Source organism: Scyliorhinus torazame, chromosome 27 (genome assembly GCF_047496885.1).
Source record: "Scyliorhinus torazame isolate Kashiwa2021f chromosome 27, sScyTor2.1, whole genome shotgun sequence".
NCBI classification, from domain to species: domain Eukaryota; kingdom Metazoa; phylum Chordata; class Chondrichthyes; order Carcharhiniformes; family Scyliorhinidae; genus Scyliorhinus; species Scyliorhinus torazame.
In genome coordinates this window covers 3,358,279-3,373,086 of record NC_092733.1, presented here as the reverse complement: position 1 = coordinate 3,373,086, position 14,808 = coordinate 3,358,279, and the positions used below count along the sequence as shown (strand labels likewise).

The following is a 14,808-nucleotide window of genomic DNA, read 5'->3' as shown; positions in this document are numbered from 1 at the left end:
AGTTAATTTGTGTTTCTAATGTCCGGAGTGCGTGTGAACATATCGCAGCCTCAATGGCTTCAAACTCAAAACAGTGATATTTTCACCAACTGATTTTATTCATATCCAGGAAGCAGCCGACAGACTTTAAACAAATAATTAGTAAACTCAGTCAGTCTGGAAGAGTCGGTCTGAGCACCCGTCAACCTGATTACACGGCCCTGACCGCCCCCCCCCCCTTCTCTCTCTGGCAGAGCTGAAAGCAGAAGGTAAATGATACTTATGTCCACAAGAAACTCTGAGCAAACATTCACCTTTCCAAGTAATTTGAAAAGTCCGACAGTGATTGTGTTTCAGCAACTGCTCGCCCTCTGAGTTCCCACACCCAGACACCCTCGAGATGACACCGAATCTCCGGCATTGGGAAACATGGTTAGTTCCCAGCGCAGCAGCACCCAATTTTCAAAAGACATGAGTAAATGGCCCCCAGCGGGAGAGATGGCTGGCACCCGCAGCTCCCAAGGAGGCTCAGGTATTAAAACATTTTGGACTGAGAGGAAAGTGCTGTGAAATGCCGAGCAAATGTTTCAGCGACCAGCAGAGGGAACACCAGGGTGGCGTCGGCACAGACCTAGGAGAGAAAGAAGGTGTAATTAATAAGGGAAGATCCCTCTGAATCCTGACTGCCTGACACCCCCACCACCAGTGTGAGAGACAGGGTCACCGTGAGGGATATTAACCCATCTATATCTACGATGCAATGAATCTTACCATCGTCTCCAGCGCTGTGCAACACCAGCTGAATCAAAGAGTCTAACTGGGTAACCAGCTCCTCACATTGATGGTGATCCCAGGACCGATTGCAGCGGAGGTCTCCGATCCCGGCACTGGGTCACTGTCCATGTGGAGTTTGCAGGGTCGGTGGATTGGCCACGCTAAATTGCCCCTTATTTTAAAAAAAAAAAAGATATTTCCTGACCTGCAGATAACCTACCTTCACAGGTTTTGCATCCATGCGGATTTTACCCCAAGAAACAGCTTCATCCGGCCTGGCTCCAGAATCTGATCCGTCAAACTCCTGACCAGTGTTCACGTACACGGAATAATCCGCACCATTCCTCTGTTCATGAGAGGGAAACAAGAAATACATTAACGGGGCGGGAGACGGATCAGGAACGGGATCAATGGGAGAGGATGTGTCTCTGGAGATTACTGACCATGAGGTTAGCGTTGGCAATGTGATGTTTGACTACACCCCCACCCAGAATGATCATCCCCGTTCGCTTGGCGTAAACGGCCAGGTTGTTGATTCTGCGAATATCTGGATTAAAAAATCAAATGTCAGCAAAAACCTGGTGGCCTGCAGCAGCCCCCCCCACTCATGCCACGGCCACACCCCCCCCCACCCGGCGCGGCACCCCGTCCACTCCTGCACGCCACTGCCCCCCCCAACGCTGCAGAGATAATAACCACCCCCACTCGCTGCAGCCCCGCCTCCCCCACACGCTGCCCCCCCCCCTCCCCCACACGCTGCCCCCCCCCCCCTCCCCCACACGCTGCAGCGATACTAACCACCCCCACACGGTGAGCACCAGCAATGACCCCGCCCCATTCACCTTCAACAATATCGAGCACCAGCCCAGGGTTCCTGTACGAGTGGAAATAGATCATGTCGCCAATAGAACCGTCTGTGAGAGCCGGACTGAAGACAGGAATGTTATTCTGCAACATCAGGAACAAACAATGTTGTGGTGAATAAAGAGAAAATACCAGCTGTACAGGCAGGAGGGAGCTGGAATCAGGTGAGGGGGAAGAGATGGGTACCTGGGTGTAGGCCTTGGCATTGTGAGGTATATTGAGCAGGTGGAAACTGGTAGAGAGAGACATGGGACAGTTTGCATTTGCAGAAGGTTTTTACCATCAAAAAATAATCTCAGCGCACGTTTGGACCTGCGCTCCGCACGCTCCACATGGCTGGCAGGGGGGCTGGGTTGGCAGTGGGGTCCAGGGAGGGGAGGAGTTTACTCAGTGATAGAGAGTGAATTTTGTACCTTTGCGGTCCAATAATAAACGGACTCTGGATTATCGATCTCCTTCCCGAGTCGGGCAATCACCTTGGAAGGAGTCCACTTCATCCCCTGGAACAAGACAACTGGGGAAATAATAATCTCTCAATACTGGCTCAGATGGACCCATTCTATCACTCAATCTGATCAGGAACGTGGTCTCCTCCTCCCCCCAATCACACTCTTCCCCCCCCCCCCACATATCACACTCCCCTCCCCCCCCCCCCCCCACATATCACACTCCCCTCCCCCCCCCCCACATATCACACTCCCCTCCCCTCCCCCACATATCACACTCCCCTCCCCCCCCCCCCCACATAATCACACTCCCTTCCCCCCCCCACCCACATATCACACTCCCCTCCCCCCCCACATATCACACTCCCCTCCCCCCCCCCACATATCACACTCCCCTCCCCCCCCCCCCATATCACACTCCCCTCCCCCCCCCCCATATCACACTCCCCTCCCCCCCCCCCCATATCACACTCCCCTCCCCCCCCCCATATCACACTCCCCTCCCCCCCCCCCCCCATATCACACTCCCCTTCCCCCCCCCCCCCCATATCACACTCCCCTCTCCCCCCCCCCCCATATCACACTCTCCCCCCCCCCCCCCATCACTCCTTCACTCACCCATCACGACCCCCACTCCCTCCAGCCTCCAGGGAACACAAATACGTTTATATAAACTGGTTTGGACCCGATAGAAAATTTCAATTTGCTGCCAGTGAATTGAATATTTAAAGGATTATCTCACCTGTTCATTCTGCTCCAGAACCATCTGGTCCAGAATCGGCATCACCCAGTCTTCAAATTTGCAGTAGTTCTCATTGGGAACCAGGAGATTTCCAATTCTGTCAAGAAATTACCAAATAATTTGCACCCAGATTCAGGAGAACACGTCAGCTGTCGGGAATGAGCACTCGGACCTTCAGGAGCCGTGGTCTCTCCTCAATGATCAGGAGGGGCCTGGGGACTGGCTGCACACCGCTCTGGAAATGCACATGTAGCCAGATTGTCAGGGTCACAGACTGAGAATCTGGAGAGTGGCTGCAGAAACGCAGAGGATGGGCCTGTGGGCTGAGATGGTGGGAGGTGATTGTTAGCTTTGTCCACGAAGCTCAGATAACAATGGATCAGAGTAAGACAGCCTGGCTCTGTGACAACAGCCTGAATAAAGCTGTGCTCCCAGTTACTGAGAGCGTCCGGAGGATACATCCTGCATCACAGGCAACGGGTCGGTCAGATTCTAACAGAGACGGGCTGTGGGTGAGGTTTAAAACCCTGAAACATTCAGCAGCTGTGGAAGTGTGTGGACAGTGACACTGTACACAGAGCCTGTCTTGCCACTGAGCCTATTATTTACTGATCCAGTTGGGTAAGAGTGTCCCAGGGTGGGGAATACCTGTTAATGCCATTGTCACGAAGTTCCTTGCCCTTCAGACTGAAATCCCCCAGGAAGGTTGGAGCAAGGCACTTGATGAGATCCTCTTCCACACCCCCTGCTGTGGTTACCACACAGTCAACCTGCAGAGAAACAGTGAGTGACGTCAGGAGCAGCCAGTGGTCACTGTGTAGCAGAGTTAACAAACCGCTCCCTCCCTCCCTCAGCTAACTCTCAAACTCTACCACCAAACATGGTGAATCCCCACCAGGTCGGGATGTGAGTGTGCCTTTACGCAGGCGCACAGTCGGGGCTGGCTGGGGTACGTTACGTTGGCAATGGATCACCATCCCGGACCAGGCAGTGTCTGGATACCACACACCAATCCCAATCGTTAATTTTAATTTTGTCAGACTGGGAGGAAAGGTTTCCTCGCTCCAGGAGAGATTTCACACAGAAATAGGGATATGGAATATTAAACCAAACTTTATTACTAACACGGTATTAACATCACAAGAAAATAGTTTACAATTACCCTTAAACGATGCTGATCAATACAGTTACACAATAATCCTTAACTGCTATCTTTACTTCCACTCAAACAACAGAACCATCTCCAGTCCCAATCCACTGTTAAATACAGTTCGCAGACTCAGGAATACTTGCTGTATAGAGATGTCTTGGACACCGCTTGAGAAAGAGAGATTATTTGAGATTGCTTAAAGAAAGAGACCGGTCAGAATAATGCCGAATCTCTGGCTGTATTTCTTCAGAAACCTTCCAGCCACCAACTAAAACTGACCCTCAACACCGGAAACACCGGACTGCTTCAACCCCTGGCTTCTCCCATTAACTTACTAACTGAACTCACTGTCTGTAATTAACCACTCCGCAGGAAACCCTCTGAATATAACCGAAAATCTATTGTCCCAAACCATTACGATGATTTAATTGCATATTTGGCTCCACAAAAGCCCAGCTGTCTTGCAAACCGGGATTTATGAAAAACAGGACTACAGCGGTCTCACACACACACCCTTACTGCCCGGTACACACACACACACACACCCTCACTGCCCGGTACACACACACACACCCTCACTGCCCGGTACACACACACACACCCTCACTGCCCGGTACACACACACACACCCTCTCTGCCGGTACACACACACACACACCCTCTCTGCCCGGTACACACACACACCCTCTCTGCCCGGTACACACACACACACCCTCACTGCCCGGTACACACACACACACACACCCTCACTGCCCGGTACACACACACACCCTCACTGCCCGGTACACACACACACACACACCCTCACTGCCCGGTACACACACACACACCCTCACTGCCCGGTACACACACACACACCCTCACTGCCCGGTACACACACACACACCCTCACTGCCTGTACACACACACACCCTCTCTGCCCGGTACACACACACACACACACACCCTCACTGCCCGTTACACACACACACACCCTCACTGCCCGTTACACACACACACACCCTCTCTGCCCGGTACACACACACACACACACCCTCACTGCCCGGTACACACACACACACCCTCACTGCCCGGTACACACACACACACCCTCACTGCCTGTACACACACACACCTCACTGCCCGGTACACACACACACACCCTCACTGCCCGGTACACACACACACACACACCCTCACTGCCCGTTACACACACACACACCCTCACTGCCCGTTACACACACACACACCCTCACTGCCCGTTACACACACACACACCCTCACTGCCCGGTACACACACACACACCCTCACTGCCCGGTACACACACACACACCCTCACTGCCCGGTACACACACACACACACACACACCCTCTCTGCCCGGTACACACACACACACCCTCACTGCCCGGTACACACACACACACCCTCACTGCCCGGTACACACACACACACCCTCTCTGCCCGGTACACACACACACACACCCTCACTGCCCGGTACACACACACACACCCTCACTGCCTGGTACACACACCCTCACTGCCCGGTACACACACACACACACCCTCACTGCCCGGTACACACACACACACCCTCACTGCCTGGTACACACACACACACCCTCTCTGCCCGGTACACACACACACACCCTCACTGCCTGCTACACACACCCTCACTGCCCGGTACACACACACACACCCTCACTGCCTGGTACACACACACACACCCTCACTGCCCGGTACACACACACACACCCTCACTGCCCGGTACACACACACACACACACACCCTCTCTGCCCGGTACACACACACACACCCTCACTGCCCGGTACACACACACACACCCTCACTGCCCGGTACACACACACACACCCTCTCTGCCCGGTACACACACACACACACCCTCACTGCCCGGTACACACACACACACCCTCACTGCCTGGTACACACACCCTCACTGCCCGGTACACACACACACACACCCTCACTGCCCGGTACACACACACACACCCTCACTGCCTGGTACACACACACACACCCTCTCTGCCCGGTACACACACACACACCCTCACTGCCTGGTACACACACCCTCACTGCCCGGTACACACACACACACCCTCACTGCCCGGTACACACACACACACACCCTCACTGCCTGGTACACACACACACACCCTCACTGCCCGGTACACACACACACACACCCTCACTGCCCGGTACACACACACCCTCACTGCCCGGTACACACACACACACCCTCACTGCCCGGTACACACACACACACCCTCACTGCCCGGTACACACACACACACCCTCACTGCCTGGTACACACACCCTCACTGCCCGGTACACACACACACACCCTCACTGCCCGGTACACACACACACACACCCTCACTGCCTGTACACACACACACCTCACTGCCCGGTACACACACACACACCCTCACTGCCCGGTACACACACACACACCCTCACTGCCCGGTACACACACACACACCCTCACTGCCCGGTACACACACACACACCCTCTCTGCCCGGTACACACACACACACCCTCTCTGCCCGGTACACACACACACTCACCCTCACTGCCTGGTACACACACGCACACCCTCTCTGCCCGGTACACACACCCTCACCGCCCGGTACACACACACACACCCTCTCTGCCCGGTACACACACACACCCTCTCTGCCCGGTACACACACACACAACCTCTCTGCCCGGTACACACACACACACACACCCTCTCTGCCCGGTACACACACACCCTCACTGCCCGGGACACACACACACACACCCTCACTGCCCGGTACACACACACACACACACCCTCACTGCCTGGTACACACACACACACACACACCCTCACTGCCCGGTACACACACACACACACCCTCACTGCCTGGTACACACACACACACACACACACACAACCTCACTGCCCAGTACACACACACACACACCCTCACTGCCCGGGACACACACACACACCCTCACTGCCCGGTACACACACACACCCTCACTGCCCGTTACACACACACACACACACCCTCACTGCCCGGTACACACACACACACACACCCTCACTGCCCGGTACACACACACACACACACACCCTCACTGCCCGGTACACACACACACACACACACCCTCACTGCCCGGTACACACACACACACACACCCTCACTGCCTGGTACACACACACACACACAGACCCTCACTGCCCGGTACACACACACACACCCTCACTGCCCGGTACACACACACACACCCTCACTGCCCGGTACACACACACACACCCTCACTGCCCGTTACACACACACACACACACACCCTCACTGCCCGGTACACACACACACACACACCCTCACTGCCCGGTACACACACACACACACACACCCTCACTGCCCGGTACACACACACACACACACACCCTCACTGCCCGGTACACACACACACACACACCCTCACTGCCTGGTACACACACACACACACAGACCCTCACTGCCCGGTACACACACACACACCCTCACTGCCCGGTACACACACACACACCCTCACTGCCCGGTACACACACACACACACACACCCTCACTGCCTGGTACACACACACCCTCACTGCCTGGTACACACACACACACCCTCTCTGCCCGGTACACACACACACACCCTCACTGCCCGGTACACACACACACACACACCCTCACTGCCCGGTACACACACACACCCTCACTGCCCGGTACACACACACACACACACCCTCACTGCCCGGTACACACACACACACCCTCACTGCCCGGTACACACACACACACCCTCACTGCCCGGTACACACACACACACCCTCACTGCCTGTACACACACACACCCTCTCTGCCCGGTACACACACACACACACACACCCTCACTGCCCGTTACACACACACACACCCTCACTGCCCGTTACACACACACACACCCTCTCTGCCCGGTACACACACACACACACACCCTCACTGCCCGGTACACACACACACACCCTCACTGCCCGGTACACACACACACACCCTCACTGCCTGTACACACACACACCTCACTGCCCGGTACACACACACACACCCTCACTGCCCGGTACACACACACACACACACCCTCACTGCCCGTTACACACACACACACCCTCACTGCCCGTTACACACACACACACCCTCACTGCCCGTTACACACACACACACCCTCACTGCCCGGTACACACACACACACCCTCACTGCCCGGTACACACACACACACCCTCACTGCCCGGTACACACACACACACACACACACCCTCTCTGCCCGGTACACACACACACACCCTCACTGCCCGGTACACACACACACACCCTCACTGCCCGGTACACACACACACACCCTCTCTGCCCGGTACACACACACACACACCCTCACTGCCCGGTACACACACACACACCCTCACTGCCTGGTACACACACCCTCACTGCCCGGTACACACACACACACACCCTCACTGCCCGGTACACACACACACACCCTCACTGCCTGGTACACACACACACACCCTCTCTGCCCGGTACACACACACACACCCTCACTGCCTGGTACACACACCCTCACTGCCCGGTACACACACACACACCCTCACTGCCTGGTACACACACACACACCCTCACTGCCCGGTACACACACACACACCCTCACTGCCCGGTACACACACACACACACACACCCTCTCTGCCCGGTACACACACACACACCCTCACTGCCCGGTACACACACACACACCCTCACTGCCCGGTACACACACACACACCCTCTCTGCCCGGTACACACACACACACACCCTCACTGCCCGGTACACACACACACACCCTCACTGCCTGGTACACACACCCTCACTGCCCGGTACACACACACACACACCCTCACTGCCCGGTACACACACACACACCCTCACTGCCTGGTACACACACACACACCCTCTCTGCCCGGTACACACACACACACCCTCACTGCCTGGTACACACACCCTCACTGCCCGGTACACACACACACACCCTCACTGCCCGGTACACACACACACACACCCTCACTGCCTGGTACACACACACACACCCTCACTGCCCGGTACACACACACACACACCCTCACTGCCCGGTACACACACACCCTCACTGCCCGGTACACACACACACACCCTCACTGCCCGGTACACACACACACACCCTCACTGCCCGGTACACACACACACACCCTCACTGCCTGGTACACACACCCTCACTGCCCGGTACACACACACACACCCTCACTGCCCGGTACACACACACACACACCCTCACTGCCTGTACACACACACACCTCACTGCCCGGTACACACACACACACCCTCACTGCCCGGTACACACACACACACCCTCACTGCCCGGTACACACACACACACCCTCACTGCCCGGTACACACACACACACCCTCTCTGCCCGGTACACACACACACACCCTCTCTGCCCGGTACACACACACACTCACCCTCACTGCCTGGTACACACACGCACACCCTCTCTGCCCGGTACACACACCCTCACCGCCCGGTACACACACACACACCCTCTCTGCCCGGTACACACACACACCCTCTCTGCCCGGTACACACACACACAACCTCTCTGCCCGGTACACACACACACACACACCCTCTCTGCCCGGTACACACACACCCTCACTGCCCGGGACACACACACACACACCCTCACTGCCCGGTACACACACACACACACACCCTCACTGCCTGGTACACACACACACACACACACCCTCACTGCCCGGTACACACACACACACACCCTCACTGCCTGGTACACACACACACACACACACACACAACCTCACTGCCCAGTACACACACACACACACCCTCACTGCCCGGGACACACACACACACCCTCACTGCCCGGTACACACACACACCCTCACTGCCCGTTACACACACACACACACACCCTCACTGCCCGGTACACACACACACACACACCCTCACTGCCCGGTACACACACACACACACACACCCTCACTGCCCGGTACACACACACACACACACACCCTCACTGCCCGGTACACACACACACACACACCCTCACTGCCTGGTACACACACACACACACAGACCCTCACTGCCCGGTACACACACACACACCCTCACTGCCCGGTACACACACACACACCCTCACTGCCCGGTACACACACACACACACCCTCACTGCCCGTTACACACACACACACACACACCCTCACTGCCCGGTACACACACACACACACACCCTCACTGCCCGGTACACACACACACACACACACCCTCACTGCCCGGTACACACACACACACACACACCCTCACTGCCCGGTACACACACACACACACACCCTCACTGCCTGGTACACACACACACACACAGACCCTCACTGCCCGGTACACACACACACACCCTCACTGCCCGGTACACACACACACACCCTCACTGCCCGGTACACACACACACACACACACCCTCACTGCCTGGTACACACACACCCTCACTGCCTGGTACACACACACACACCCTCTCTGCCCGGTACACACACACACACACCCTCACTGCCCGGTACACACACACACACACACCCTCTCTGCCCGGTACACACACACACACACACCCTCTCTGCCCGGTACACACACACACACCCTCTCTGCCCGGTACACACACACACACCCTCACTGCCCGGTACACACACACACACACCCTCACTGCCCGGTACACACACACACACCCTCACTGCCTGGTACACACACACACACACACCCTCTCTGCCCGGTACACACACACACACCCTCACTGCCCGGTACACACACACACACACACCCTCTCTGCCCGGTACACACACACACACCCTCACTGCCCGGTACACACACACACACACACACCCTCACTGCCCGGTACACACACACACACCCTCACTGCCTGGTACACACACACACACACACCCTCTCTGCCGGTACACACACACACACCCTCACTGCCCGGTACACACACACACACACACCCTCTCTGCCCGGTACACACACACACACCCTCACTGCCCGGTACACACACACACACACACACCCTCACTGCCCGGTACACACACACACACCCTCACTGCCCGGTACACACACACACACACACCCTCTCTGCCCGGTACACACACACACACCCTCACTGCCCGGTACACACACACACACACACACCCTCACTGCCCGGTACACACACACACACCCTCACTGCCTGGTACACACACACACACACACCCTCTCTGCCCGGTACACACACACACACCCTCACTGCCCGGTACACACACACACACACACCCTCTCTGCCCGGTACACACACACACACCCTCACTGCCCGGTACACACACACACACACACACCCTCACTGCCCGGTACACACACACACACCCTCACTGCCCGGTACACACACACACACACACCCTCTCTGCCCGGTACACACACACACACCCTCACTGCCCGGTACACACACACACACACACACCCTCACTGCCCGGTACACACACACACACCCTCACTGCCCGGTACACACACACACACCCTCACTGCCCGGTACACACACACACACCCTCACTGCCCGGTACACACACACACACCCTCACTGCCCGGTACACACACACACACCCTCACTGCCCGGTACACACACACACACCCTCACTGCCTGGTACACACACACCACCTCACTGACTGGTACACACACACACCCTGACTGCCTGGTACACACCCTCACTGCCTGGTACACACACACACACCCTCACTGCCTGGTACACACACACACCCTCACTGCCTGGTACACACCCTCACTGCCTGGTACACACACACACCCTCACTGACTGGTGCACACACACACACAGGCCATGTAATGAGGGATGGTTTGGAATGGGTGATAGATGTGAAACAGACGATACCATGTTATGCTGGGCCAGGTAACGAATGGTCTCGCGGATGCCCGAGCTGATGAGGTTGGAGGTATATCCGAGGAAGATAGTGCAGCCGGATCTCTCTCGCTGACACGGGTTCAGGTTAATTGTGTTCTGTTCATCTTCGTCCAGCGGCTCCAACTTCTTCTCAATCTGAAAACCAACATTCAAACATTAGGCTCCCAATTCCCCTGCACAATGCCCCCCTCAGCTCGCTCCTAAATGGGCGACACCTTATTTTTAAATATTGCTGGGGCAGCACGGTGGCGCAGTGGTTAGCACAGCTGCCTCACTGCGCCGAGATCCCAGGTTCGATCCTGGCCCCGAGTCACTGTCCGTGTGGAGTTTGCACATTCTCCCCGTGTCTGCGTGGGTCTCACCCCCACAACCCGAAGGATGTGCAGGGTAGGTGGATTGGCCTCGCTAAATTGCTCCTTAATTGAAAAAAAATGAATTGGGTACTCTAAATTTATTAAAAGAAACGTTTTGTGATTCATGTATCAGGACACCCAGATTCCTCTTCATCTCAACATTCTGCAGTCTCTCTATTTAAATCATATCCTGTCTTTCTATCCTTCCTGCCAAGGTTTACAAGTTCACATCTTCCCCACATTTATTCCCCACCTGACATTTCTCTTTGTCAATTCACTGAACCGGTCTATGTCCCTTTGCAGACTCTGCATCTCCTCACAACACACTGGCCTCCTCGTTTTGTCTCAGACCTGGCTACAACACAATCTGCCCCTTCATCCAAGTCGCTGATCTAGATGGGAAATAGTTGAGTCTCCAGCAAGGATCCTGTGCCGTTCCCCAGTTTTGCCAACATGAAAATGACCCGTTTATGCCGACTGCCGTTAGCCGACCTTCAATCCGACAGAAACAGGGAAACGGGGGGAATCAGTCCACAATTCACGTGTAAAGCCACCATTGCATTTGGGTAACAGCTGTGTAATGCTGTCATCTCTCGGGTGACAGGTTTGCTCTGCTCTGAAGCAGTTTTCAATCACTCAGTCAGCTGATCGCGGCACCATTCAGATAAGAAACAGAACAAAGATTAACCCATTCACCCCTTTGAGTCTGCTCCAACATTCAAAACTGTCACGATGGATATTCTGCACCATTTGCCCCTTATCCCCACCAGCCCATCCCTCAATTCTCAAAGCTATGCAGTAGCAACCCTGAGAAGATGTGTAGTCTTTCCTGATATTTACCATGACATTAATTTGCTGCACAGCCTGTCCAAAGCTACTGGCTTGGTAACCGGTGGTGAGGTAGGACTGCATCAGGGCCTGGTAGTCGATGCCTCTGTTAAAATCATATCCTTTAATCTGCAGGGAGCCCTCAGGCATGATCCCACTTGGCTTCAGAACCGCATCCAGAGCGACGGAAGGGATCGACTCAGCCATTCCTGGTCACAGTGGCCTATCCAGTCACTGACACCAAGATAGAAGGAGACAAAAGATCACAGTTAACATAACACGGAGTGGAAATAGAGACCCCCAAATTAACCCAGAGACCCCCAAAGTAACCCAGAGACCCCCAAATTAACCCAGAGACCCCCAAAGTAACCCAGAGACACCCCAAATTAAACCAGAGACCCCCAAAGTAACCCAGAGACCCCCAAAGTAACCCAGAGACCCTACAAATTAACCCAGAGACCCCAAAATTAACCCAGAGACCCCACATTAACCCAGAGACCCCCAAATTAACCCAGAGACCCCCAAAGTAACCCAGAGACCCCCAAAGTAACCCAGAGACCCCCAAAGTAACCCAGTGACCCCCAAATTAACCCAGAGACCCCCAAAGTAACCCAGTGACCCCCAAATTAACCCAGAGACCCCCAAAGTAACCCAGAGACCCTCAAAGTAACCCAGAGACCCCCAAAGTAACCCAGTGACCCCCAAATTAACCCAGAGACCCCCAAAGTAACCCAGTGACCCCCCAAATTAACCCAGAGACCCCCAAAGTAACCCAGTGACCCCCAAATTAACCCAGAGACCCCCAAAGTAACCCAGAGACCCCCATATTAACCCAGAGACCTCCAAAGTAACCCAGTGACCCCCAAATTAACCCAGAGACCCCCAAATTAACCCAGAGACCCCCAAAGTAACCCAGTGACCCCCAAAGTAACCCAGTGACCCCCAAATTAACCCAGAGACCCCCAAATTAACCCAGAGACCCCCAAATTAACCCAGAGACCCCCAAAGTAACCCAGAGACCCCCAAATTAACCCAGAGACCCGTAAAGTAACCCAGAGACCCCCAAAGTAACCCAGAGACCCCCAAAGTAACCCAGAGACCCCCAAATTAAACCAGAGACCCCCAAAGTAACCCAGAGACCCCTAAAGTAACCCAGAGACCCCCAAAGTAACCCAGTGACCCCCAAATTAACCCAGAGACCCCCAAATTAAACCAGAGACCCCCCCAAAGTAACCCAGAGACCCCCAAAGTAACCCAGAGACCCCCAAAGTAACCCAGAGACCCCCAAAGTAACCCAGTGACCCCCAAATTAACCCAGAGACCCCCAAAGTAACCCAGTGACCCCCAAAGTAACCCAGAGACCCCCCAAATTAACCCAGAGACCCCCAAAGTAACCCAGTGACCCCCAAATTAACCCAGAGACCCCCAAAGTAACCCAGTGACCCCCAAATTAACCCAGAGACCCCCCAAAGTAACCCAGAGACCCCCAAAGTAACCCAGAGACCCCCAAAGTAACCCAGTGACCCCCAAATTAACCCAGAGACCCCCCAAAGTAACCCAGAGACCCCCATATTAACCCAGTGACCCCCAAATTAACCCAGACCCCCAAAGTAACCCAGAGACCCCCATATTAACCCAGAGACCCCCAAAGTAACCCAGTGACCCCCAAATTAACCC

The 14,808-nt window shown here is 55.3% G+C and overlaps 1 protein-coding gene across 3 annotated transcripts; it reads right to left on the bottom strand.

Moving 5' to 3' along the window:
- Positions 1–77: 77 nt before the first annotated feature.
- dhps (deoxyhypusine synthase) lies at positions 78–14,736 on the bottom strand. Of its 3 annotated transcripts, none has more exons than XM_072490786.1 (10): positions 14,717–14,736; positions 13,144–13,365; positions 11,921–12,085; positions 3,454–3,575; positions 2,806–2,902; positions 2,031–2,117; positions 1,596–1,701; positions 1,197–1,300; positions 974–1,099; positions 78–610 (listed from the first exon to the last, which is right to left on the bottom strand). In XM_072490786.1, exons 2-10 carry the CDS (start codon positions 13,336–13,338, stop codon positions 515–517), a joined length of 1,098 nt encoding a protein of 365 aa, XP_072346887.1. In that variant the 5' UTR covers positions 13,339–13,365; positions 14,717–14,736; the 3' UTR covers positions 78–514. The 3 variants fall into 3 exon arrangements, with proteins under 3 accessions (XP_072346887.1, XP_072346888.1, XP_072346889.1); XM_072490787.1 differs by lacking the exon at positions 14,717–14,736 and adding an exon at positions 13,450–13,469; XM_072490788.1 differs by lacking the exon at positions 14,717–14,736 and adding an exon at positions 13,430–13,449.
- Positions 14,737–14,808: the final 72 nt, after the last annotated feature.

Excerpts from the sequence above, each read along its gene's own strand:
- dhps (XM_072490786.1), bottom strand. The coding sequence starts at position 13,338 with ATGGCTGAGTCGATCCCTTCCGTCGCTCTGGATGCGGTTCTGAAGCCA. Across the intron at positions 1,301-1,595 it reads GGTGCTCGATATTGTTGAAG|ATATTCGCAGAATCAACAAC; the intron begins GTGAATGGGGCG and ends TTTTTAATCCAG. Across the intron at positions 611-973 it reads TGGATGCAAAACCTGTGAAG|GTCTGTGCCGACGCCACCCT; the intron begins GTAGGTTATCTG and ends TTTCTCTCCTAG.